The 27,262-nt window shown below is 39.7% G+C and overlaps 2 protein-coding genes across 7 annotated transcripts in view; one reads left to right on the plus strand and one right to left on the minus strand.

Annotated features, from left to right (window-relative positions):
• The window catches only part of ZC3H14 (zinc finger CCCH-type containing 14), a 36,264-nt gene extending 15,516 nt beyond the window's left edge, over window positions 1-20,748 (minus strand). For 3 of the 6 annotated variants that reach the window (XM_019744671.2, XM_019744652.2, XM_019744642.2), the window contains exons 1-9: window positions 20,554-20,748; window positions 20,013-20,055; window positions 15,862-15,976; window positions 13,443-13,483; window positions 12,779-12,974; window positions 11,994-12,423; window positions 11,284-11,444; window positions 10,815-10,915; window positions 8,977-9,132 (exon numbers count right to left, since the gene is read on the minus strand). In XM_019744671.2, coding sequence (XP_019600230.2) covers window positions 8,977-9,132; window positions 10,815-10,915; window positions 11,284-11,444; window positions 11,994-12,423; window positions 12,779-12,974; window positions 13,443-13,483; window positions 15,862-15,976; window positions 20,013-20,055; window positions 20,554-20,589 — 1,279 coding nt within the window. In that variant the 5' untranslated portion in view covers window positions 20,590-20,748. The remainder of the gene's footprint in view (window positions 1-8,976; window positions 9,133-10,814; window positions 10,916-11,283; window positions 11,445-11,993; window positions 12,424-12,778; window positions 12,975-13,442; window positions 13,484-15,861; window positions 15,977-20,012; window positions 20,056-20,553) is intronic. The other 3 variants (XM_019744661.2, XM_019744679.2, XM_019744691.2) reach the window with 3 other exon arrangements.
• A 6,083-nt stretch (window positions 20,749-26,831) lies between these two features.
• The window catches only part of PTPN21 (protein tyrosine phosphatase non-receptor type 21), a 66,558-nt gene continuing 66,127 nt past the window's right edge, over window positions 26,832-27,262 (plus strand). Inside the window, exon 1 of the mRNA XM_074327076.1 lies at window positions 26,832-27,162. The gene's annotated coding sequence lies outside the window, so the exon portion shown is untranslated. The remainder of the gene's footprint in view (window positions 27,163-27,262) is intronic.

Genomic DNA, 27,262 nt, shown 5'->3' on the forward strand with positions numbered 1-27,262 from the left:
GTACATACATATAAACAAACATAGAATATTCTTTATACACAAAGATGCACATGTACACACACACGACAAAATGCCAAGATGACTAGATATACACCAAACCATCTGAAGTGCACTGCTTACCTCTGAGGACGACAGTGGGAAGGACCCTGAAGGGGGGATTTTCCTTGTTTTTTCTGACTATAAGAACTCTTCTTTACTAAGACTTTCACAGTGCTTCCAGTACAACATGATATACTGAGTAAACGAATACAGTCTCTCTTTCTGGAGAGTCCATAAAAATGAAGAACTTAAAAATGACACATCTTTAACAACATACAGAAGTGGATTCCAAATTGGGTTCTAAGACTATCCACTGAGGTGTAGAAGTACAAGAAATTCTATTATAGAAATATTTATTATCTCCATCTTCCTCAGAGTTCTATTTTTACATGTTCTAACACATACACTAATAGTAATGTGCATACATGGCATGTACAGTGAAAAATGACTTTAGTATACAAAACTGTATGGTCAGAAATATGAAGGTCACTGATTTAGAGATGGGAGTTAGGGAGGTGATCATAGCAGATGTGACTTCAACCACCTTTGGAAAACAGAAAATATACAAATACTGGCTGTGAGGCAGAGCGAAACAGCCACAAATGAGACCCTGGGGAAACTGCAAGTGAAACACAAGACAGGAGTGAGACAAATGTTTACCGAGCTCCTAGTATATGCCAGGCACTGCATTGAGCACTCAACAAAAACAGTGAACAACACACAAACCCCTGGTTAAAGAGCTTATATTCTGGTGGGGAGGGAAAGGAGATGAACCTCAAAAACAAACAAACAAGCAAATATTTGTTAAAATATAACGTATTTTATGTTGATGATACATATTTAAAGTCGTGAGTCTAGATAAAAGTATCTAAATTATGAAAATATATGGAAGTGCTCTGGAGAAAAATAGAGCTTAGAAAAGTGGACTCGGGAGCATGGGGCTAGGGGGCTGGAGAAGGCTTCAACAGAGATGACTTTTGAGTGAACTCTGTGGACACCTAGAGAATATTTCAGGGAGACAGCAAAAGCATCTCAGACATGCCCTTCTTCTATCTCTGTGAAAGAAAAATACACCAGGTATGTCTAGGGAATAAAACGGAGAACAAAGTGGAGGGAGGGAGAGGGTAGCAGGTGACGAGATGAGAGAGAACTTTGACTTTTACTTGGGTGTAATGAGGAGACACCAGAGGCTTCTGAGCAGGAGTGGCGTGATCTAATTTACAGCTTAAAAGGATAACTCTGCTGCTGTGTGGAACAGACTGTAGGAGGGCAAGTCTGAAAGCAGACAGACCAGTAAGAATCAATTCCAAAAATCAAGGCAAATCATGGAGTCAGTTCAGACTAGGACAGTAGAGGCAGGGGTGATGAGGGATGAGTGAATTTTAGTATGTTTTGAAGGTAGAAGGTAACAGGGTTTGTAAAAGGTGGAAGAGGGAAGGGAGGTAAGAGAGGGAAAGAGGGAGGAAAGGAGAGAGAGGAAAGAAGAATGGCCGTTAAGTTTGAAAGAAAGAAAAATAGCACTAGGTTTCTGGCCTAAGCAACTAGAAAGGTAGAGTTGCCATTAACTAAAATAAGGAAGAACAGACTGGAGGTTAAAAGTGTTAGTGGTTAGGTTTTAGACAAGTTTAAAATGACTGTATATCCAAGAAGAGATGTAGAGTAAGCAGTTGGATAAGAATTAGGAATTCAGGTGCAAGGTCCAGATTAGAGATGTAAATTTGGGTCTTGGCAGTGCTGAGATGATATTTAATCTGGATGAAATGAACAAAAGGAAATCCAACTGTGAGAGGATGGAGCAATGAGCAAAGATGACTCACAAAGGACATGAAACAAAAAAAGGTTTGGAAATGGTACAGCCACAGACATTTAAAAGATAAAACTTTAAAATTTTTAAAAGAGGGTTCTTTTCTAAAGAAATTCAGAGAATTGTCTGGGGAGAACCCAGCCAGCCAGTGGGAGCATAAGCACTCCAAGGGAAATTCCGATGTTTCAAGGCCAATTGCAACTTTTTATCTGCTTTATGTAACACAAAATCTGCCCACAGTAAAGGTCATCCCACACCACAACTCCAGGTGAGAGACTGCAGTGCCTTTTCTTAAACTAGGAACCAGAATGTCTGCAGACATTAGTGAAAAGAGCTGCAAATCAAAGGGCAAAAGCAAGCAAGAAAAACTGACTGAAGGAAACCATCAATTAGGCAACACAAGAGAATTCTTTAAAAACATTTCTCTACATTTTTCAGGTAAATTTGAAATGATACTATATGCACAAAACAAGATACTATAAAAACAGAACAAGAAAGAATTTGCAGAAATTCGAAAACACACTTTCCTAAATAAAAAAAATAGGGGACTGAAAATAAAGTGAAAAATTCCAGAGTATAACAACATCAAGTCCAAAAAGAGGAAAGATGAGAGAAAAAAAATCAAAGCAGGCAGTTTATTATTCAACTAGCAGAATTTCCAAAAGAAGAGAATAAAAACAGAGAACAATTTTTAAATAAGAGAATTTCCCAGACCTAGGGAGCAACCGGTAAGATAAGCCAAAGAGGACAATCTCTATCTAGGAGAAGGTACCTAAGGAAAAAAGGGAACACAAAGACTTAATAGTATAAAATGATAGACCCTTAGGCTATACTATAGCTAGGCAATGCAGGAAGGGGGAGGAAAAAAAGAACCTAAGAAAAACAAAAACTGTACGAGGGGAAAAAAAAAAACTCTAGGGAATCCCGAAACAAAAAACTGTAGAACAAAATACTAATCTGTCCTATAATGAGTAATATTTATATAGTCTTCATGTAAATGCTTATTGGTTCTCAACTTTTTGGTCAACCTACAAAGAATGGTAGTCTTAATTACAAAAACAGAACAAAATGTAAATTCAACCATCACATAACAGGGGCCAGCCCGGTAGCTCAGGCAGTTGGAGCTCCCTGGCTCCTAACGCTGAAGGCTGCCGGTTCGATTCCCACATGGGCCAGTGGGCTCTCAACCACAAGGTTGCCGGTTCAATTCCTCGAGTCCCGAAAGGGATGGTGGGCTCCGCCCCCTGTAACTAAGATTGAACACGGCTCCTTGAGCTGAGCTGCCGCTGAGCTCCCGGATGGCTCAGTTGGTTGGAACGCATCCTCCCAACCACAACATTGCCGGTTTGACTCCTGCAAGGGATGGTGGGCTACAGCCCCTGCAACAACAGCAACTGGATCTGAACAGTGCCCTCCACAACTAAGATTGAAAGGACAACAACTTGATTTGGAAAAATCCCTGGAAGTACACACTGTTCTAAAGTCCTGTTCCCTTTCCCCAATAAAATCTTAAAAAAAAAAAAAAAAAAAAAAATTAAAGGAGGACATAAACACATTTATGTTCTGGGAGTCAAAACATATTAACATATAGTTGATTAGAAAATAAACACATATTTAACTGTGTTTCTTAAAATGACAAAAGTACATAATAAATTAACTAAAAATAGTGAATTTACTATATGGGCTTGGAAGCAGGATAAAGTGTGAGTTAGATCCTGATATACTATAGCAAGAAATCAAAAGATACCATCTATAGCTGGTGAATTAAGAAATAGTTGTGGGCGGCCGGGTGGCTCAGTTGGTTAGAGTGCAGTGCTCATAACACCAATGTCGATGGTTCGATTCCCACATGGGACAGTGAGCTGCGCCTTCCACAACTAGAGTGAAAAACAACAGCTTGACTTGGAGTTCATGGGTCCTGGAAAAACACACCGTTCCCCAATATTCCTCAATTAAAAAAAAAAAAAGGCAGATAAGCAGTGATTAATCCTACTATTAAAAAAACAAACAGGCGTATAAGTGTATTATTACAGACATGGAGAAAATTAAAGTCAGTCATAAATGGAAGCATTTAAAAGCAGTAACCTCTGGGGAGGACCAGTGTGGAGAAGACTTGCTTTTTAGTTTAAATTTTTCTATACTATTTGATTATTTTCTAATCTAGCAGCTGGCATTACAGTGTTTTCCAAATTTTCTGCAGTGAGCATGTATTTCATAATGTAAAATATTTTATTTAAAATTTTTTATACAACATAGACCAAAAGGAAAAAAGAAAAGGAAATCCATGCCTAGACACATCGTAGTGAAACTGCAGAACATCAAAGACAAAGAGAAGATCTTGAAAGCAGCCAGAGAAAGGACAGATTACCTACAAAGGAACAACAGACAATTAGAATGACAGAAGTTCACTCAACAATGGAAGCCAGAAGACAATGGAATTATACAAGGCGCTGAGAGCAAATAACTACTGATAACCTAGATATAGGTATCCAGCAAAACCACTGCACAAGAACATGGAGAAATAAAAGTGTTTATAGATAAAAGAACTCTTGCGAAATTTACTAACAAACCTGTTCTAAAGAAACATCCAAAGAATATACTATTCAAAGAAAATACTTCAAAATAATTGGAAAGTAATGATCCCCAAATATCATTTGAGAAGTGAGAACAAAAAATGATAAACGTAGGTATATCTGAACAAACATTGGGTAAAATAATGTAATATAATGGTGCACAATTTATGCATTTTTAAAAAAAGACCAAAATGAAACATTAGAAACAAAAGTCAGGAAAGTAAAGACTGGTGCTAAGGTATCCTAAAGTCCATTTACTGTTTGGAAATGGGGTCAGAATATTAACTTCTGGAACAGTCAGCTAAATTTGTGTCATAAAATTTCAATGGTGGGCAGCCCTGTGGCTCAGGGAGGTCACTGGTTGGATTCCCACATGGGCCAGTGAACTGCGCCCTCTACAGCTAAGATTGTGCACAGCTCTCCCTGGAACTGGGCTGCCATGAGCAGCCAGAGGTTGGCGTGAGCTGCCCTGAGCTGCTGAGTGCTCCCATGAGCTGCTGTGTGCTGCTATGGGCTGCTGTGCTGCCCTGGGCTACCGTGTGCTGCCATGAATGGCCAGTGGCCAGCATGAGCGGCTGGCAGCTGGCAAGAGCTGCCGTGAGCTACTGTGAGCAGCCAACCAGACCGGTGACTGCCTCTGGGGGTTGGGGGTCGGGGTGGAAGCACAAGGCTCATAATACAAGCATGGGCCAGGGAGCTGTGTCCTATACTAGACTGAGAAACAGCAGCTTGAACAGGAGTGGGGAGGAGAGTGGGGGAGGTGGAAGAAGGGGGGGGGGGAACCAGTAACCTAGCTTTATGACATTTAAGAGACAACTATGCCCAAAGCATAAGGACAGGGAAGACTGAAAACAAAGGCATGGAAAACAAAAGACGAATATATGGTGATGGAAGGAGAACCGACTCTGGGTGATGAACACACAATGGGATTTATAGACGATGTAATACAGAATGGTACACCTGAAATCTACGTAATTTTACTAACAATTGTCACCCCAATAAATTTAATTAAAAAACAAAACAAAAAAAGAAAAAGAAAACAAAAGAGAGATATGAGGCAAATATTAACAAACAGGCAATATTAAAATCAGAAAAAAACTGACGTTAAGATAAAAGCACCATTTGGTAAAGAGAGTTAAAGACAAAACATTCGGGGGCAGACTGGTGGCTCAGTTGGTTAGAGTGCGAGCTCTGGGCAACGGGGCTACCAGTTCGATTCCCACATGGGCCAGTGAGTTGCACCCTCTGCAACTAGAATGAAGTCAGTGAGCTGCCGCTCAGCTCCCGGATGGCTCAGTTGGTTGGAACGCATCCTCCCAACCACAACATTGTCAGTTCGACTCCTGCAAGGGATGATGGGCTGTAGCCCCTGCAACTAACAACGGCAACTGGACCTGGAGCTGAGCTGCGCCCTCCACAACTAAGATTGAAAGGACAACAACTTGACTTGGAAAATGTCCTGGAAGTACACACAGTTCCCCTTTCCCAATAAAAAAATCTAAAAATATATTTAAAAAAAAGATACAACATTCAATCCAGCAGGATGACATAACATGAATGCACCTAGCTTAACAGCCTCAAAATAAATAAAGGAAAAACTGATAGAAGTACCGAGAAATTAAGATAACTGTCATCTTGATGGACAATCTCAAGACCTACCTTTCAATTACTGGGAACTCAAGCTGACCAAGAATTCAGCACAGTCAAGACTTGAACATCATCACTGTAGAGCTTTATCGACTAAATGCAAAATTTTCAAGCCAACAATTAAGAGTCCAATTTCTTCCAAAATGCACATGGAAGATGTACAAAATCCATCGTCTTAAGTCTTAACAATTCAAAGAATATGTATTGTACAGATCACATTAACCACAAAGCTTTAAATAAAGAATATGAAAAAAGATTAAAAGACAAGAATAAAACCTCCACACTGTAAAATGAAAAACAGTTTCAAATAACTCATGGGTCAAAGATGAAGAATCTTACTGGGAATTAAAGATACTTAGAATGATAATGAAGACAGTAATGCATCAACACTTATGATATGCAATAAAATTGTCACATCAAGATAAATTTACAACTTAAATGTAATCATCTGAAAAGATAAATTAAAAAATGGATATATTAAAAATAAGAGCAGAAACTAATGAAATAGAAATCACACCAAAAGAGAATCAATAAAGTCAGAATTATTGTCATTAAGTCTTTGAAAAGCCTGACCAAAAAAATTTCTGACAGACTAATCCCAGACAAAAAGAAAAACACAAATACTGCGAGGCTGGAGAGACGAGAGAACACTATTAACTCATGACAATACATGTGCATATTTAAATTTTAAAAATCCTGTCACAAACAAAGCTGTAAAACGGTGTGTAAGCACATTAACTAATGGCTGTTTACAGTGTCATTTTGCACTTCGGAACTAATGAATCCAGTAAGCGTAGTAACAGTTCTCACCACTTCAATTTTTAAACCTTTTACTTTAAAACAAAATGATATAGAAAACCACACAAAACAAGTAATAGCTTAATGACTTTGTGTAAGGTAAAACACTACCACCCAGCTCAAGAAAACAGAACCATGCCAGCTACCCCAGAAGCCTCTTCCTGAGCTCCATCCCAATCAGTCCTCTCCAGTAACCACCATCGCCTTTCCTAGTAATATCGTTTCTTTGTGGTTTTATCACACAAGTGTGTATCCATAGACACTAGAGCTTCATTTTGCCCCCTTTGTCTTTTAATCTAGAATTCTTGACTGTTTGAACCTATACAGTTCCCTGAGACTGTACTTTGCCTGTTGCACACTCACGGTGCAGCTCAACCAATAGTTTTCTGGCGTTGGTACTTCCTGCAAGATGACCAGCGGATCAGAGGCTTGATCACTTGGGCTTAAATCCTCAGGCAATACTAAGGTAGTGTTTTATTCTTTCATCGGGAGGCACAAAATGGCTGTTTTTCACTTAAAAAAAAAAAGTTAGTAGCCATTAGTGATCAGTGCCTAGATTCATCAATTCACTATTAGTTGCAAAAAAATAAAAAACCCTCTATAATTCTACCATTTTGTTTTTTACTTACTAGTTAGAATGACTTTAAAAGCCGCTTCCCTCACCTGTATCAACTGTTGGCAAACATCTTAAGTTGTGTGGGCTATATGATCTGCTGCAACTATTCAATTCTGTGGTTGTAGTACAGAAGTAGTCATAGGCAGCAGTACATAAGTGAATGAGCATGCTATGTTAAAATAAAACTTTATTTATTTACAAAAACAGGTGCTAACTCCTGTACCATTTGGTTTCCCAATGGTACCATTATTAAAGGAAAGACAGCATAAATATTCAAGACAATGAATTAGTATGTATTATTCTCCAGAAGGTGACCAATTAAGGGTTTACATTTTTAAAACTATTATCATGAAATCACAGATTTAAACCTGTTTGATGGGCATCAATCCACTGCAATTCCTACTTTTACTGAAGCACAAATTCCAGTTTCCAGTTGCTCTTCACAAATTGAACCACTTACACCTTCCAGTTAGTACCAATTGACTGTTTGGGGGTTTTCCTGTACTGAGATCCATCATTTGTTGGAGTTGCACCTAATGCTCACATGCAAAATTGCATTTTTTTTTTTTTTTTAAAGAGAACATGAAGAGAAAAATACAGGATGGATTCATAAGGCTTCGTAAAACAAGTAAATGTGAGATGAACCTGGAACAATTCAAAGGACACAGTTGAAGAGGAATGAAAAAATGTATCCCCGCACTGGAAAAGTGTAAGTTAGAAATAACATGATGAGCATACAGTCTTGGTGGAGTTTTAAAACTCAGGTCTTGGAAGAGAAGAAGAAGAAACTAGAATTTTTCCAGAGGAGAAGAGAAAAAATAGGGTGGAAAGCAGTGGGGAAAGGGCTGGGCAGACCTAAGGGACAGATAACAAACCTGCCCAAAAGCCAAGCTCCTGGCATCAGTTCTGGACCAAAATAAGGGTAGGGGAGACACTATAAACGCTCTCACAAAGAAGCCCCACAATCAGTCACACTTCAGATAGACAGTGTGCAGGATCTGGGGATGCAAGAGACTCAGCTGGAGGCTAACTATAGTATGTCAGGCACAAAGGGATGAAGTAGGACCACTGGGACAAGGTGGCAGATCTGACAGGTCATGGAGAGGATGCTGAGACGGGAGATTTAAAGATAAGATTTCAAATTTAAGAGAATGGTAGGATTAACGAAAAGAAGGAAAGCTATACGGCAGATACCTGTGTCCTGAAGAAGGCGCTTTCTAAAGATCAGCAAAATGCTGATAACATTAAGGGTGGGTGACTAAATTCATGGAAATTCATTGCACTATTCTTTCCACTTTTGAACATTAAAAATTTCCATAAAAAGTTTTTTAAAATTCTGAAAGATGTAGGTATAGATTCTTCATGGTCCCTTCTTATAATATTTTTGGGCCTAATGAGTACTTTTCTCATAGTATAACGTTTCATAAACACCCACTGGAAAACACTAAATGCCTCATGAAAAAAGTGTAATAGAGAATGAAGTATCATTAAATTATTACCTTGAATTTTTTCTATATTATCTCCTTTTGTTTCCTCTTCTTTAATAGGGGGACTTATTCTAGGTGTCCTGCTTTGCCCCTGTACAGTCTCTGCCAACAATTCTTCTTGAGAAGTTCGAGTTCGGGGAGCAACTGGAAGTGTCTGTTTCTGTGAGACTTTCACATAAAAAGCAAAAGAGACGGAAATGCAAACGCAGTAATACATCAAAGCTCAACAGTGACTATGTCATATTAAACATAACTGCCTCCGGGGTTTAGAATATGTGAGGAATTTGAAACAGTTCATAGGTACCACTTCGGGTTTTTTTTACAATATTCTCGAGAGACAGATAGATACCTGACTTAGATACCTGTATGTATGTAAACAATATCTATATATTTTAAACTATATACTATATACTGTTTCCCCGAAAATAAGACCTAGCTGGACAACCAGCTCTAATGCATCTTTTGAAGCAAAAACTAATATAAGATCGGGTCTGATATAATATAAGACCCGGTCTTATGTTATATTATATAAAATCCGGTCTTGTAGTAAAATGAGACCAGGTCTTATATTAATTTTTGCTCCAAAAGACATATTAGAGCTGATTGTCCAGCTAGGTCTTATTTTTGGGGAAACACTGTATACAACAAAGCACGAATGTATTCATTTTTAACCAAATGCAGCTGCTACATGATACTATAACACCTTCAAATTGTAATTTCAATAACCTAGGTAAATAAGGAATTTCAATGCTCTTTCTTAAAAAACTTGGGCAATTTCCAACTATTATGAAAGAGGAAATTACAAGGTCACAGTGAATAAAATGCTCTAAATTCCTCATCATTCCAAACACTGAATATTGCTGATAAACCAAAAAGGGAATGTAAATAGATGAATCGTTCAAGCGCAGGCCTTTGCCGAATAATCCTTATCCTATACGCCAAAACCTGTTTAATTTTATGTGCAAAGGTTACGTTAGGGATAAGGAGAAGCAGGGGGACAGATGACCATCAGGATCAGAAGTTGACAGCTCACAGTTTACTTCACTTTAGGAAAGGGTCACAGAGAGAGATATAATGGAAAAGCAAAACAAGGCTAAAGGAACAGTCATCAAATCTGCAGCAAAAATACAAAATTTTAAAGTGGGTAATCATTACAGCTTATTAATAAGTTTTACACACTGGCTCCGCAAAATGGGGCAAAGCACAAACAGAATTTAATGGCAATATGGCACCCATCACATGGCTTGAATTTCAGAGTAAGCTTTCTGTATAACCAGATTACAGATGACTCATCTCCTTTGTTTTAAAAACATGTAATACTTTTATATTCTTTCATAAAACGATTTAGTACTTCCACTAGGATTAGGTCAGGAATGAGTCAATTCTCTGCCTTACAGTCAATTAACGGGTTCCACTGAAAGAAACCAACCTGTTCATATACTAATTTTTCTAACGTCAGACTCTTAATATTTTAATTTTGTTCTTTTTCATACATCATCAATTCATATCTAATGTTGACTCTCATGCAATGAATATGAAAATCCCCTTTTACCAAAACTCCCTTTAAAGTTTTTATTACAGATTTCACACACTAGAAAAAGAGTAAAAGGCATTACAGTTGCTCAAAGAACTAAATTCCACTGACAGCTGGGAAAATTTCTCAAAGTAGTCCAATCTCCTTTTAAAAACCTTCTTCTCTGACACTCATCTTGGTCATCTTTATTTGTTTGAAGCAAAAACTAATATAAGCAGCCATCTTTATTTTACCACAACTTGGGGAGCAATCATTTCTAGCTTACTCAAGTTATAGAAATCCCTTACTTAATGAAAGCATAATTCATTTAAGTTACCTGTAGAATAGTTAGTTGTTTTTGTTACAGATTCTTGAGCTTCTGATATAGCCTTCAAAATCAGATTCTTGTTAGCCTGTTTAGAAGGTGGAAGTGAAGGTCTAAAAAAGAAAAATGTTTTAATTGTAGATTTGAGTTCTTTATGTGCTAGCCATCTATTATGTCTTTTTTCTAAGCCTTCTCTTAGGTTTTAAATAGTCTAGCTATAGTTTTTAGGAAATGCCAACTATACTAGAACATTGTAACTTTTTAAAATAATGAATTTGATCAACTTTTATATCCATATTAGTTTTTAATATTCTCTGCAATTTCTCTAATTTTAAGCAATTTTTCTTTCATTACTGTTTCTCAAAAACCAATGGAAAAGTCTTACATGCTATTAAATTTTTATTTTCATGGTATCCTTTTCAAGAAACCCAGAAGATTCCATCAAGCATTTAAAGATCAATTTACAGCCAAGTTCAGGTACCTCCTCTCAGGCTTTGCTGGCACTGACACACTGCTGGAGATGCTTCCTGTACGGGACCCACAGTCTTCATCTTCCTCCTCCTCCTCTCCATCATGATTGAATTTTTTTACTTTAACAACTGAACTTACCACAGGCAACTTTCTCTTCCGGAAGTTTTCTTCCTGTAATCAGAGAAATTCACTTACCTAGTCTCAAAAAAATAACAAAATTCTATCACCGAATTTTTTTCCTTTTTAAGTAAAAGTCAATCATATTTAGAATTCATGGCCTCTTTCCTGGTTTCTTATAAAATATGAATATTATCCCTAATAACCAACCTGCAGCTAAAACAAAAACTAGTGCTTTACATTCATTTACAAACAGCAGCATATAGCACTCATAAGGAAACTAATAAAGTGGAGCTACTCAGTTCTTTACTAGTAACTGCCGTGAAAAATCTAAAATTGACCTAAAGTACCCCCAAAATTATAAGGTAAAGTTAAAACTATCTCACATGTTGGCATCCTAGGAAAGTAAACAAGATGTAAAATACCTGTAGAAACCAGTCATGTAGAGGAAAATCTGAATATATTCAGTGTTACATGTTGAGTAGCACAGAATTCAGTTTAAAATAAACTTGCGATGTGTGTTTAGTTATTTCACATACTATTTAGCATGAAGAACTGCCAATTTTCCGCCTAATAAGCCAAAATTTAAAAGTAAATACAAACCTCAATACTCATTTTTTCTGAGCTGTTTCTGAAGAAGGGGCTGTAAGTCTCTTCTAAACTGCTAAGCACTTCGGGTTCACACAAACGTCCTGCTTCATATATTCGGCTGTTCTGTATGTCAAGTTGCTTGCCAGCATGAATACTGTTTTGCTGCTGTTGAAATTGCAACCTGTTTAAATGAACCCCCGTATCTGCAGTTCGACTTGCAGGTGGTCGATAAATTTCAATAGAAGGGCGAGAAGAACCATATGTAAGTGTCACTGTAGGTTTTTTCTGAGATAAGGGATTCTCCTGCACAAAATTGAGGTCTTCATCAATGAGATCATCTGGTTCCGGCTTAATATCAATCACATCTTCAGAGGGCGCTGGCTCCCTCAGAGGTTTCACTGTTGACATTAATCGGGTTGCAGCTCCATCGTCATAAGTCTGTCTATTACACACACACACACATACACACACACACACGTTACAACCAACTTACAGCAATATCTTCAAATCGTCAAATATTTACTTAAATTGCAATGAAAAAGTCTGAATACTTGCTTTATGTATTCCATTAAAATCTACTTTGAAATTGCGTTTTTCAAAACTTTGATTTACTACATTTGAGATAAAAAACAATCATACTTTGGTCTTAGCCATTCTTTATTTTACTAAAAATACTGCTCATGACCACCTCACTGTATCCAAAAATTTCTGAAAATGGCAATTTTAAGATGTAAAAACTAATGTAAACGTCACATACATACCCACCTGCCTACAACATGTCTACCTGGGACTCTTACCTGACATTAGTGGTTTTCTGCTCCTGTGAACTTGCAGAAACTCTGGAATCTCTTTTTTCAGGTCTAGTGCTAGAAACTGCAAGGGGAAGCACTGCAGCTTCGTGCCTTCTCTCATCTCCCCGACTGAAACTGCTCTTGTTGGAAGGCACGTTACTATCAAAAATGTTGGTATCAGAAGATTTTAGACTAGAGGGGTCTGGAAATAAAAACATATGATCCTTTTAAACGACTTTTCTTACTTTGATCCTTCCCATTCTTCATCACCAATTTCAAAGCAATACATGTTCTTCCACAACACTTTTAATGGCTGAATGTTATTCCATACATAGTAATATGATAATCTATTCAATTTACTATTACTGGACTTTTAAGTAATTTTCAATTATAAAATATTAAAACATCCTTGAAACTAAATTACTGTACACTTCTATAATTATTTCCTTAGGCTAAATTGCATACCCCACTTCCCTTCTTTAAATTCTTTGAATTGTATTAAATTTAGTGCTCTTAAATTCATAAAAATATGTGCTTCCTAAAAAGGTTCAAATGAACTATTGTTTTCAAATGTATGCTTTTCCCCTTCAAAGTAGTATGTGACTTTAGAAAGAAAACAATCATGTGCTATAGCAAATTCAAAAAGAAAACACATTTTTATGAATCTTACCAGTTGTAACGGAGCGAAGCTTATCTAATACACCATGAAGCCTAAGACAAAAAACAAAAAAATTTAAAGCGTCCTTTAATCAAGAAAGACTTTACATCAACTGTCACTCTAAATTTCATGACATTATAGAATCAATCTTCAGATATATACTGACACATGGCACTAAATGGTATTTAATGGATAGGTAGTATTAAAATTTAAGTTTCACATTTTAAAAAAAGGCTTTACATGAATATAGTAAAAGCCAATCAAAAATCCTATTTGTTCATCACTATTTTCAATATCTAGCCTCTGCAAAAATAAGGGCAAGGGTCTGACCACACAGTCTTGTCTACAAAGAATGTCATTTTGTTTCATAAGGATTAAAGACTCCATGTAACTTACAGTAAAAAATAAAAATGAGTGTAAGGGGGGTGGGGGGTGGGAGATGAGGGTAAGGGGGATCAAATATATGGTGATGGAAGGAGAACTGACTCTGGGTGGTGAACACACAATGGGATTTATAGATGATATAATACAGAATTGTATACCTGAAATCTATGTAATTTTACTAACAATTGTCACCCCAATAAATTTAAAAAATAAGTTAAAAAAATAAAATAAAAATAATCACAACATGTAATATAACTTACTTTTACAACTGTTTAAGCACAATTTAAATGTATTTTATCTACTTACGTGGTTTCTGAAACAACTTAATTCTGAGGTGAAAAAACTTTTAAAAAAATCTCAAAATAAACTATCACTTCACTTTGACTATTAATATAAAACTAATGCTGTAAACAAGCATCAACTACAACCTTGCTTATAACCTATTTTAGCAGTTACATACAAGACAAATTTGCTTACAATCCTTCCAAGAGGCCATGCCTCCTGAAGCACCAGAAATCGCTCATTAAATTTCACCTAGAACCAAATCACACGCCACTGTCCCCTAGGACACAATTATTGCAGGACTCCAAAGAATCAGAATAGTCTGGGGATGGTGTCAAGGAACATTTAACTCAGGAAAGTAAAGTACCACCAAAGCAGACACCATCACTTGAATCAGTACATCTTAAAGAACTGAATTTATGGCAAGTGAGAAAGTTGAATTAATTTGATTTTAAATTTATATTCAGTTAGTAGTCTGTTTATGTAAGAAATTTGTCTAATGCATTCCATCAAGTTATCTGAGAAAGGATCTACTAGGTCAATCTCCCATATTATATTAGTGGGACTCAAACCCAAAGTGATCCAAAGGTTGAACTAGAAGTCAGGTCATAAAAACATGCATGAACCAAATAGGTGGACTGAAGACTTTAAAAAAGGACTCATGATAATGGTAATTTCCTTAGTCAAAACACCATCTCTTTTTTTGGGTAAATTCTAGGAACAAACTGTAACAAGTGGGTGAGGTCACCCACGATGCAGCAGTTTATGGACCAAAACATTAGAGAATTGACCAACACACTCAATGTTGTTCAAAATTGTGTAATATAAAGAATTCTGTGTGAATTTTAACGAAGTTTCAGAAGAGTTGTAAAGCACACATTTACCTGCTGGGACAAAAACACTTTAAAGACAAACTTTTGGTTGAAAGGTAAGAAGTTATTAACAAGTTTCCTTCCCCTCCTCAGTGCCTCCTAGGCCCTGTCCCAGTTTCTTACCGTTCAAATTCAGCAAGCCACTCAGCTCCCTCACCTTTTGTTCCATCATCAACTTATGCTGTAATCGGTGCTTCCCAGCGTGAGGGCCCTGATGAATTTCCACTTGAGTCTCAGCCACATTATTACCCTTATCCAGCCCTCAAACCTGGTACCAACACCTGGCCTGCCTTCGTAAACTGAATCTTATGCTGTTAGTCAGTATTCTAACTAAACAAATATATGGTTTGAAAAAGTTGACAATTATAATATTAATTTATATTTGAACACAGTTACCTATTTTAAAGTTCCAAACATTTAAAAAATTATTTGAAATTTTTTCAAAAACCCTTGGCCCCCTAAGAGTTAATTCATTGGAGAAAGCAATTTGGGAAGTCAACCCAGTCCAAAAAAACATCTGCAACTGATTTTGGTTAGAGGAAAGGAATGGTAAGATGTAGAAGCTTACAAAAGAAACATAGTAACTACAGTTAACATATACTAAGGACTTGCTATGGGCCAGGCACAGCTGTAAACACATTACATGTATTAGCTCATTTAATCCTCACAACGCCCTATAAAGGTGATTTACTATTCCCATTTTACAAATGGTGAAACCAAGGCAAGAGGCAGATTCATCATTCCACCTTGGCAATCTGGCTCCAGGGGCTGTGCTGTCCTCGCTCTCAACCTGCCTGTCTACACTGAATCTTACTCTGTCAATAACCTCTTTTCAGACAATAGCTACTATTGTGCTAAGCTTTGGTCTAAGGGATAAATATTCAGAAACATACCATACGGTGAATCGAATTGTGTTGTTCCCTAGAAACAGGGACAGGTCCTCTGTCATTTGGTCCTGACTTTTCTTGTTGGCCACCATCACCATAATGTAATCAGGAAGTTCTTCATCTATTTAAAAGGAAAAGTATATAAAAACTTTTTTATGTTTTCCTCAATATTTTCTTCTATTTAAAGCTGATGTGCTTGAAAATATCAATGTAGATCTAAGAATATGTCAGCTCTACTACAATAGAATTACATTGGACAAGAAAATAGTTTTCCCTCTTCATTCTACACGTATTTCAATCACTAGGATGGGAACTGAGTAAGGGATACTTACAAAACTAGGTACTCTGAATTAACAGTACCATACTGGAGAGTGTACTCATTTCCTTGTCTTTTTAAAAATGCTCATTAATTTCAGAGAAGCTTCCAGAAAGCATATCGATATTCCTCAAGAATAACTGAGTTTCATTTAGTGTTTGTTTCAAAATGATACTCATTTCTCAAAACACCTTTATCCTTCGCAAAGCCAGATTTCAATTACTCCAGATAACAAACTTGCAGCAGCATCAAATAAACTAAAACCACCTAAAAACCCTACATCATTTAAAGATTTCAATCTTAAAATTAAATAATTTCAACTCATTGTTTTATCCTAATACCCTCCTACATGGTGATCATGAGGGTGAGGTCTAAGAACAAAATCAACAATACCAAAAAATGACCAAAGAAAAGAAGGAAGCAAAAGCCATTTATCAGGAACTCTAATTCCTACACAGACACACAGATACACAAATTCCTTTAACACCTCAAATACTCATATTTCTATGTGAAGAAAGGTTCATCACCCCAATAAATTAAAAAAAAAAAAAAAAAAAAGGTTCATTTCAGAACTATCAGACATTTGTTTCAAGGAGAAATATTAAAAATCCAGTTCAAGAAAACAACAAATATACTGAGAAAGCCCAATCTACAAATGGAGAGAAATCAGAGTATCTGATGGAAGCATACAATATGAGAGGAGATACAAGCAAGGAAAAGCAGCCAGCCATTTATTATTTTTGTAGAGTATCAAAAGGTTCCACTGCTTTCAGGAAATTTTAGTAAATAACCCTGGTATTTTATTTATGCAAAGTGTACCTACTAGGGGCTACCAGCGGAAACCCAGGAAAGGTCAACAAACAAAAAAGTTGGGGTGCTTTGGAAGTCGTGAGTTTTTCTCCCTCATAATGTCAGTAATAGGAATGAACAGACTGTGCTGTCAATATATTTTCGTTTTGTATTTTCTGAAATTTTGTATAAATGAGATCAGTGGTTGCCTGGGTACAGGGTGGGGATGGGAAAAGATGGAGGGAAAGCTAATAAACACTCATACTGGACTTCAAGTTTGCAACCAGGTTTTTAACAGGCTCAAAATTCTTGGTTTGAGACTTTTGACAAATGACAGAAATCACCAATAAGATTGAATTTAGACTCAGTATGTTTGTGCATTCATTTGATAGAATTAAGAAAATTCTCACTGTAGGTTTTCTTTTTGACTCCAAACATGTTCCTTACACGTAGCTAACATCCATTAAGCGTTGAATGAATGAAAGAATAAATCAACCCTGGTTCAGCTTCCTCATCTTTAACCTCTGAACCTCAATTTTCTTATCTGTTAAAGTCTTACAACAATCCTGACAGCAAACAATTTATGAAATGTGCCCAACACATGGTAAATTTGCAATTCTCCAATTGTTTGGTCTCAGGCCCCCTTTACACTCTTAAAACTCAATGACCTCCAAAGAGGTTTCATTTACGTAAGTGTATCTACTGGTATTTACCATACTAAAATTAAAACTGCGAGTTTTAAAAAGCATTTATTCATTTGAAATAATTCACATATCAAATGTTAACAAACCCATTTATATTAACAAATATTTACAAAAAATAATTTACCAATCCAAAAAAAATAGTGCAAAAATATTTTTTACATCTCTTTAGCATCTGATTTAAAATGAGATGCTGGGGGCGGACGGATGGCTCAGTTGGTTAGAGTGCGAGCTCTGAGCAACAGGGTTGCCGGTTCAATTCCCACATGGGCCAGTAAGCTGCGCCCTCCGCAACTATATTGAAGACAACAAGATGCCACTGAGCAGCTGCTGAGCTCCCAGGCAGCCGGATGGCTCAGTAGCTTAGAGTATGTGCTCTCAATCACAAAGTTGCTGGTTCAACTCCCACAAGGGATGGTGGGCTGCATCCCCCCCAACAACTAGATTGAAAATGGCAACTGGACTTGGAACTGAGCTGCGCCCTCCACAACTAAGATTGAAAGGACAACAACTTGACTTGGAGCTGATGTGTCCTGGGAAAAACACATTGTTCCCCAATAAAGTCCTGGAAACACAAACTGCTTCCCAATAAAGTCCTAAAAAAGAAAAGTTTCCAAAAAAAATAAAATGAGACGCTGGATTCTAATTTCTGCTTCTGCATTTAGCTTGTTGTGGTATGCTGTTCTAATTGAAGAATGTGAAGAAAATCTGGTCTTACACAGATAGGTAGTCGGAAAACAAGTATTTTAATGGCTTTTGCAGATAATGTGGATAGTCTTTTGTGATACTACACCAAAACTCAACAAGTGGTAGTTTCTTTAATATGGAAACTAATACTATGTTCATGACTTTTTCATGCTCTGTTACGTGAAAATCCACTGATCCATCCTGGAATCTTAATGGATCTTTTACCCTTGTGTAATTTTGTAACAGCATTGGTCATTTGAAAAACTACTGGTTCCCTGAACTATACAAACCACTGACACATTGCTGTGTTTCATTATACAATATAAAAGAATCATTTGTTAATACCACCACTGATTTTACGAGAAATTCTCTGAAGTACCAAGAAGCTATCAAGTTCATGGAGGCAGACACAAATTTTTCAAAACTCTAATTTTTATTTGAAACCTCAACTTTTGTCATTGGCAGCAAAGTGTATCACTGCTTTTCCTCTGCTCACTCTCAGGAAAATGCCAAATACCCAAGTGTATGTAACTAGCTTGTCAGTCCTTCTTTGAAGTCAAAAATGATATTCCATGAAAAAGGTAGCTAGTTCAGTTCTCAACACAGTGACAGAAGACAACCAATCATGCTTCAGCATACGGCAGGATCATTATGAGTATTTCCTATTTCCTCACACTGCATATTAGAAAGACGCATTCAAAGGCCAGGATTAAAAAATATATTTTTACTGCTTTATCAATTACATTCTTAGATGAAACTGGCTTTTTTTTAATTGCAAGTGGAGAGGTGAAGAATAGGATTTCTCATAGAGTTTGGTGTGAGATCTTCATTTCCTGATTCAGGCTCAAGTACTGGCAATTTTACCTACCATTGCTTTTGCACAATCCAAGTGTCAGCGCAATGACAATGGCAAGTACGCTGTCATGTTAATATGAAAATTGTTTTGACTTCAGAGACCCTTGGGGTCTCCCACACCTTGAGAACCACTGTCAGTAAGTGATAGCTATTGTTTTTATATGAGGCACCAGCTTTGGAGCCAAACAAACCCAGGTCTCAAGCTTGGTCAAGAAAACACTCAAAGCCTCAGTTTTCTTGCTTGTACAACTAGGGATATTACTACTTACCTTCCAGTGTTCTCCTGAGGATTATCATGACCTAATGCATATACAATGGTTAAGCACAGTGCCTGGCCCAGAGTAAACACTCAAATTATAACCATAAAAGAATATAGAGAAAGAGGAAACATTATTGTCGGGAGATAAAAAGAGAAAGGAACAGGAAAAAACACAGGTCTGAAAATAAAACTCACTGAACCACGACAGAGGCAAATACCAGAAAGCATCAAACAGTCATACGCAAAATAATTCTGAAAAATGAAGATCAGGAGGAAATGAAAATAGGAAAAACAATAAAAATATGACGGAACTTCAACAGAGAAAAACAAGCAGTTTCAATATAACACATTAGAATGGAGTTTGGAAAAAAAAAGTCGCATACGGAGCTTTCAATTGAAAGATGGTAAGGAAATGAAGCATCCAGGGAGTATCACACTTGAAAGTAGAAAAGGGTCTCCCCAAAGTCAAAAGATGGGAAAAATGCACTCAGTAAAATTTAATTAGCTGCAAACTCTAAATTCTATTAGGCAAAGTCACAAAACTACTTACCAACATAAGCTCCTAATTCTTGCAATTTCCCCTTAATGGCACTCTGAGGGGGAGGGAAAAAAACGTGCGTGTGAGAAAAGGCAGCCCTTGGAAAACAAACCGACTCAGAAGCGCCGAGACAACTTTGCGGGTGCGCGCACCTCCTACCCGGCTCGGCGTCCGGGTGGGGGCGGGGAGGCGCTATGGCCCCCTCCCCTACCGCGCCCCCCTCCAACAGCGACCCGAGAGCGGATCACTGCGCAGCCGTGGGAGGCTCTCCCGGGCCCCCTACGTACGCCTCCTTCCGTTTCCCAGCGGCTACTTCTTCAGCCGCGGCCCCCTTTGCCCACCTTTGCCCACCGCGCTCTCTGAAGCCCCGTCTGCGCCCAGGCCCGGAGAGACCCGGCCGAGAAGGCGCCACTCACGGGCCCCGCGGTGGGTCAGGAGCGCTGGGCGGCGACCAGGCCGCGGCGTCCAGGCCGGGCCCACCATCCCCGTTACTCCTGACAACCGCGCGCCCGCCGAGGCCCGGCTTCCCGCCCCCGCCCGACGCGGGCCTCACCCGGATCTTGCGGCTTATCTCGGTGCCGATTTCCATGGCTCCGTGGCGAGCGGTGAGTTCAGCACTACACGTCGCTTCGCTTACCCGGAGCCCGAAGTCGTCTCACAGCTCGCAGCCCCGCGACAGCCACAACCACCGCCGCTCCTGGCTGCTCGCTCTGCGTGACCCGCCCCCACCGTCCCGGCGCGCCGGAGCGAGCCGAGTGCGCCTGCGCCTGCGCCTGCGCGCACCTGGGCTGGTGGTGCCTGCGTTGCGGCGCCCTCTGCCGGCGGCAGGGAGAGCAGGGGCGCTTGGTCTTGACTTGGCTTTTTGTCTGTGGGCACCTGCAGAGCTCCTCATTCTTCCGTTTCCTCTCCCCACTTACTGATTTTATCCCCTTTGGAAAATACAGATGAATTAAATGTTCAGCGGTAAGATCCCTGGATTTGGTGTAGGATCCGAATTCGAATGCAGCTTTCTCTTACTGTTAGTATGAATCTGGTCTAGATGTTAAAACTCTTGAGACCTGTTTTTCTACCTGTAAAATAGAGACTGCCTCCTAGCGGTTGCATTATAATTACACTTGGAGGGAAAATGGGAATATCCTGCGCAGCAAAACCAATCCATTACAGGTATACATTGTCCTTTGTTTAACTCCACAACTACCCTGGTGTAGTTCTGCTTTTCTTTTCCCATGCCCATCGGTGGCCTTTCCCCAAAAAGTAGTCCTCATTCTTCTTTCTCTCTGAACCCCGTTCTTTGTAGAACTCTTTTATTCCCAGGATATCAACTCTTTGTGCTAAAAATGGAATTGTCCATCAGCCCTGATTTCTTACCTAAACCCACTCCCAAATCCAGATAACTCCAGGCATTTGTATTTTCTCCAAATTCAGCACGTCATCTTCCCCTTACCCCACTCAGATTGGATTCTACCCCTGACGTCCCTATTTCTACCAATAGCAGCTTACTTCTTCCTCTTCCTGCTCACAAAACCGTGGCATCAGAGTAAGCACAGACAGCGAGGTCTCCTTTCTCTCCCATATACACTAATTCCTGAAGTGGTCTTAGTTATCCATTGCTGCATAGCAAATGACCACACACTTAGCAGCTTAAAACACACGTGTTTATCATCTTGTGGTTTCCATGGGTCTAGAATCTGAGCACAGCTTAGCTCAGTCCTATGCTCAGGGTGTCACAAGGCTCCGGTTGAGGTGTCTGGCTGACTGTGTTCTCACCTGGAGGCTTCACTGAGGAAGAAGCCACTCTCAAACTCATTTAGGTTGTTAGCAGAATTAGTGCCCTTGCAGCTTTATGAGTGAGGGCCCCAGCATTTCCCTCAGGTGTTAGAGGTTGTCCACAGTCCTTGCCATGGCCTCCTCCAACATGGCTGCTTACGTAAGCCCCCCAAGACAGTCTCTCAGCTCAGAGAAGACCCATTCCCTCTTTTAAGGGCTTTCACTTGGTTAAGTCAGGGTCTGATCCCACTCCCCCATCAGTTGATTTAGGGCTTTGATTATATCTGCAAAAATCCCTCATCTTTGTCATATTCACTGGCCACAAACAAGTCACAGGTACTGCTCACACTCGAGGGGATTATACAGGGTGTGGACAGCAGGGGCAGGAATCGAGACCACCTAGGGTCTGTCTGCCACGTGGCCCTTCATCTCCGGTCTGTTTTTCCTTCTGAATTCCTACAGCATCTATGTGGGAGCTACTAGTATGACACAATATACTCTGTAATGTTTATTTTATGTGTGTGTGTGTGAGTGTGTGTGTGTGTGTCCTCTCTAGCAGAACTATAAACTTGTAGGTCTGTATTTCTCCAACGTGTCTTTCAGGACAGGAGACACGTGGTAAGCACTTATTAAATATTTGTAGGATAAAATAAATTAATGACTAAATTGCAAAAGCATTCCTTATGGATAAATTCAGTGATCATGTACTCATTCAACATTGATGAGAGGCAGCAGAGCAGAGTCGATGAGAACAAGGACACTGGAGCCAGACTGTCTAGGTTTGGATCCCAGCTCTGCTACTCCCTCTGAAACCTTAGGCAAGTTGTTTATTCTTTTTGTGCCTCAGTTTCCTTCTCTGTGACATAAGTATGATACCAGTTTCTCCTTCACTGGGTTATAATGAGGATGAAATAAGTTCGTATTTGAGAAGCATTTTGAACTGTGCCTGCTGGCTCATACAGTACTATGTTTGTTGATTAAAAATTAAATGCCTATCCTGAGCCAGATACTGTGCTAGGAGTGAGAGCACAAGGATGAGTAAGACTGGGTCCCTACATTCATGACACTATCCAAAAGACAGGTACATGGTCTCTTATTTGTTTACCCACCATTTCAGAACTGCGAATGAAAACGTATTTTGCTATTCCTGGGTACAAAATACTTGGTCAATATTTAGATAATATTGAAAGAACATGTTATAAAGAATAGAGATTGTTTTCATTAAAATGTATTCAGAATAGGGAAACTTGTATTAAAAGGTATTCAAGAAAAAGTTAATTTTCAGGATAATCCTTTTTAAACTATGGAAGACAAGACCTGCAGACTGCTTGAGAACTCGCATATTTAGTACTCACATACAGTGTCTGGATCACAGAGGGGGCAAGCCCATTAAACCAATGGTGTCCAGTGAGCTGACACTGTTCCTGGTGCTTCGCTGTAAGATGCCACCTCATAAACTGTATGTCATCCAGAGGGAGATGATCATGAGAGTGCCCTGACAGAAACCAGTTAAAGGGTATCCAGTCTGAAAAACACTAGGCTGGACCCTGAGAATTCTAGCATGGAGGGTCTCTCCAGTTCAGGAGGACTGACGTATTTTGCTCTAGGGGATAGAAATGAGGTCTAGATTTCAATGAACCACCCACAGTGCTGGCTAAGAGGACTCTGGGCTGTCTTTCAAAGAGAGAAGATGACTAAAAGCATAAGTTGAAGTCATAGAGGCTTGAGTACTAACCCCCACTCCATGGAGCCGTGAATCCTCTTAACACTGGCCCCCCAGTATCTCCAGCCTCCTCTCCAGGCAGCATTCCAGCTGGGTATTGCACATTCTTCGGAAGTGGCAGAAGTGGGGGTGTGGGGGCGGTTTCTCCAGCCTGGACTACTTTTCTCTCATTTTTTTTGAATGCTTAGTGAACTTTTATTTGTTGTTCTAGATTCCAGGCCTTACCACTTAGAATATATACCTATTGGCATATTCATTCACCTCCTGTACTAGAATTACTCACCTGTTTCTCACAAGGTGAGTCTTTGAGGACAGGGCCATGCATCTTACCTTTCTCTTTGCAGATTCTGGCTTCCAATAGATCCAGTAAATGTGGGGTCAATGGACAAGTTTTTACAATAGTGAATATCTCACACCATGTCTGCCCTTGGATTAAAAGCCCTGTGTTGGAAATTATAGTCACAGTAGTCACTTTCGCTCCTGAGGCTGATATTTTTATCCATTTTCATGTCTAGCTGAGCAAATATATTGCCAACACTATCATTTCTCTGATATCCAGGGAAATCTAGCCTCTAAATTCACACTCTTCTGTGGCTGAAAAAGTGCAACACCTGAGGGGGAATTGAGTGTGGTAGATGGAGCACACAGTGAGGATTCAGAGACCTAAGGATATTTCACATTTTTAGCTCTCACCCCCAATGTTCCTACCCCGCCCCCCATCGGGCATCATTATCTCTCTGGGGTGGGGCACACATTCAAGTAAGATTCTTGCTGGATGGTAATTTATATAGTGAGGGACAGTAGGTCCTCACCAAGCTGTCAAAGCAGATTAATTTCTTAACTCCTAAGAAAGTACTAATCAATGTTCCACCCAAACCACATTTCCTTCCCTTTTCACTGAACATCTTTTTAGTACAGGATTTTCTTTATTAAATTTAAATTTATTTTAATAAGAATTACCTTCACATGAAAAGTATTTATAATATGCCATTTTCTGAGTAACAAGGATGTAAAGATGCAATTATGTAATTGCTTATTTATTTCCAGAAGAACTCTAGATGGATACATAGAATTATGGTAACAGTGGTTACCCTCGGGAGGAGAGCTAGGTGTGGAGCAGCTTTTTACTTACACCCTTTTGCATCTTTTAGGGTAGAACCATATAAATCACTTCCTTCCATACAAAGAATCTAATAATAATTTCTAAATTTATAATAAATAAATATGTAATAATAAATGATAATTTCTAAAATTATGAAGTTGTTCAAGAGTCATCTCATGGGTATGTTACTGTCAAATTAACATGGTTGAGGGAAAACAGCTTAAGTACTTGGTCAGCAAATGATACTTGTGGACTATGCAGGAGGAAGTTCAACTCAGTTGTCTAACATCGCTTGGGCTTTATGATCATTTTCTATTTTTAAAATTCTTTTATTTTCTTCCCGATTCAATTAACACGTTTTTATTTAGTGCCTACTCTTTGCCCAGTGGTGTCCTAGGAATTCTGGGAGATAAAAAAGAAGCCTTCATGAAGCAGTGTTAAAGTTCTTGCCAAATGTGGAGATCACAGTGGAAAGAAAGTTGTCTTGGAAGCAAAGCCTTGAATTGAGGCTTGGAGAGAAAGAGAGGGCTTAGACAAATGGAAGGGGGCGGGGGCCGCAGGTGCTCTGGCCAGGAGAAACAGCTTGATGCAGGCATTCAGGAGAAGAAAGAAATAAGATGATGGGAGAGGTTGAGGCCAGTTTAGAAAGGTCCTAAAGGTCAGGCAGAAAAGCTTAGCCTCGGGGGTCCATTGGGAGTGATAAACCCAAGGAAGACTTAAGCCTGGTATTAGCATGGAAGGAAGAGAGAACTGAGAAGCTCGAAGCAAGACCACCCTTGTTGCAATAATCCGGATGTAAAATGATGAGGGTTTGGATTAGAATGGGTGGGGGCATTGAGGAACAGAGGAAAGAAAGAATTCGTGAGACATTTCAAAGGAGGAAATACCACGTCTTGATGATAGGCTGGATGAGAAAGGGAGAAAAATCACACATAATTTCAATTTTTCTATCTTAGGAGACCAGAAAAGTGACTCCTTTTCATGTCTCTCTCCTCACACACAAACTGATCCCCCTCAGAATGTCCAGTTGAAATATCAATTACAAACAGAATCAATATATATGTTTTCCATTAGCAACACATGTAATCTTACTTGCTTTGAGCTGGGTGATCCAACCTGAACCTTGCCCAGGTTTTGCTCTCGGTAGCACTCTTATTATGATAGCTCTCACCACTTAGGCCTTTTTTGTGCTGTGTATGTGTGGTGAGTAGGTGTGTTTACCACCCACTAGACCAGTCTTCTGTGTACAGGGATTATGACTTATGCATAGTCAGTACTCAGTCAGTGTCTGGTAATTGTTGAAGAAAATGAGATTTGAAAGAGATGTAACATAAAGCTTTCCAGAAACAACAGTATTTTAAAAAAATCATTTAAATTAAAATTTACATAATGAAAGTTTCTCTGCTGCAAACACTCAAACCACATGCCAAATAAAGATCAAATGCCCTGTTATGATGGTATTAGGGTCACACAGTTTTATTCTTTGCCTTAAGTGTTGCAATATAGTAATAATGCAGTGTAATAATACTGTCTAGTATTAATCATTGCTGGTGCGGCCTAGAATTAAGAGAAACACTTCACACATTTTTAATACAAGTACTGGATGGTGATTATCATTATTCCCAATATATAGAGGTGGAAGCAGCCACAGAGAGGTTAAGAAATTCGCACGCGGTCCCCCAGGTGTTGGCGCTGAGATTTGAACCCAGACAAGTCGACCCAGAAGTCCCCGTCCTTAATAGCCGTAACTTTGTATGGCATATGCATACAGCTTTTTCTTGGAGACCGACACGGTATTTGAGGCATATCAGCCCTTTCTAGAAAAAGGGGACTTTCCCATCCAGTACTAATCAGTGTTTTTCCTTTTTTATGGGGTATAACCTTAGACGTGGTAAGCATGGGAGGAAGCAATAGGATGTTTGAATCATTCTCAGAAATGTACAAGAGTAAACGAAAAACTCCAGCAATAGCAGTTTACAGACCACTTCACAACACAGGATTCAAAAACCCTTCACCTGGAAACGAACTAATATCCCTCTCCCCTCATTTTTATTAAAAGCCTTGCTTTATTTGGAAACTCTTAAAATAAGTGGTCATATGATTAAAAAAAGAAGAGGCGCGCCCCCTCCCCGGCGGCCGGGCGCAGCTGTCCGCGCCTCCCCCGCGCCCTGCCGCCCGCATTCCAACTCTCTGAGGTCACGGGCCGCCGCCGCCTCCCCGGATCCGTCCGCCCGGCCCAGGGGGAGGGACGCCTGGGCCCGGCTGCTCCGCAGCTCTAGCCGTGCGTCCCGTGCCCGTGCGTCGGTCTTCTGCCGCCCCGGCCCCGCGCGCTTTCTTTGTGCGGTGCTCCTCGCCGGCCGGCCCCACCTCCAGGCCTTTCCCCTTCCCGCGGCCGCCGCCGGACTCTGCCCAGGGGAATGGTCTGCGGGCCGAGATTTTGGAGACAGGAAGTGAGGCTCGCGAGCCCCATGAGCGCGCCGCGGTGCGGGCGCGGCTGTAGCGGCCGCGCGGCGGGACCCCGGGAGGCGGGCCGCTGAGCGGTGCGCGCGGCCCCGAGGATGCGGGAGCAGGTGAGGGCGCGGGGTCCCGGCCGGCGGGCGGAGGGCGGGCGCTCGGGCCCAGCGCGGGGGTGTGCCCGCCAGCCGGGACCCCAGCGCGTCGGCCAGCGGA

This window comes from Rhinolophus sinicus, linkage group LG03 (genome assembly GCF_036562045.2).
Source record: "Rhinolophus sinicus isolate RSC01 linkage group LG03, ASM3656204v1, whole genome shotgun sequence".
NCBI lineage: Eukaryota > Metazoa > Chordata > Mammalia > Chiroptera > Rhinolophidae > Rhinolophus > Rhinolophus sinicus.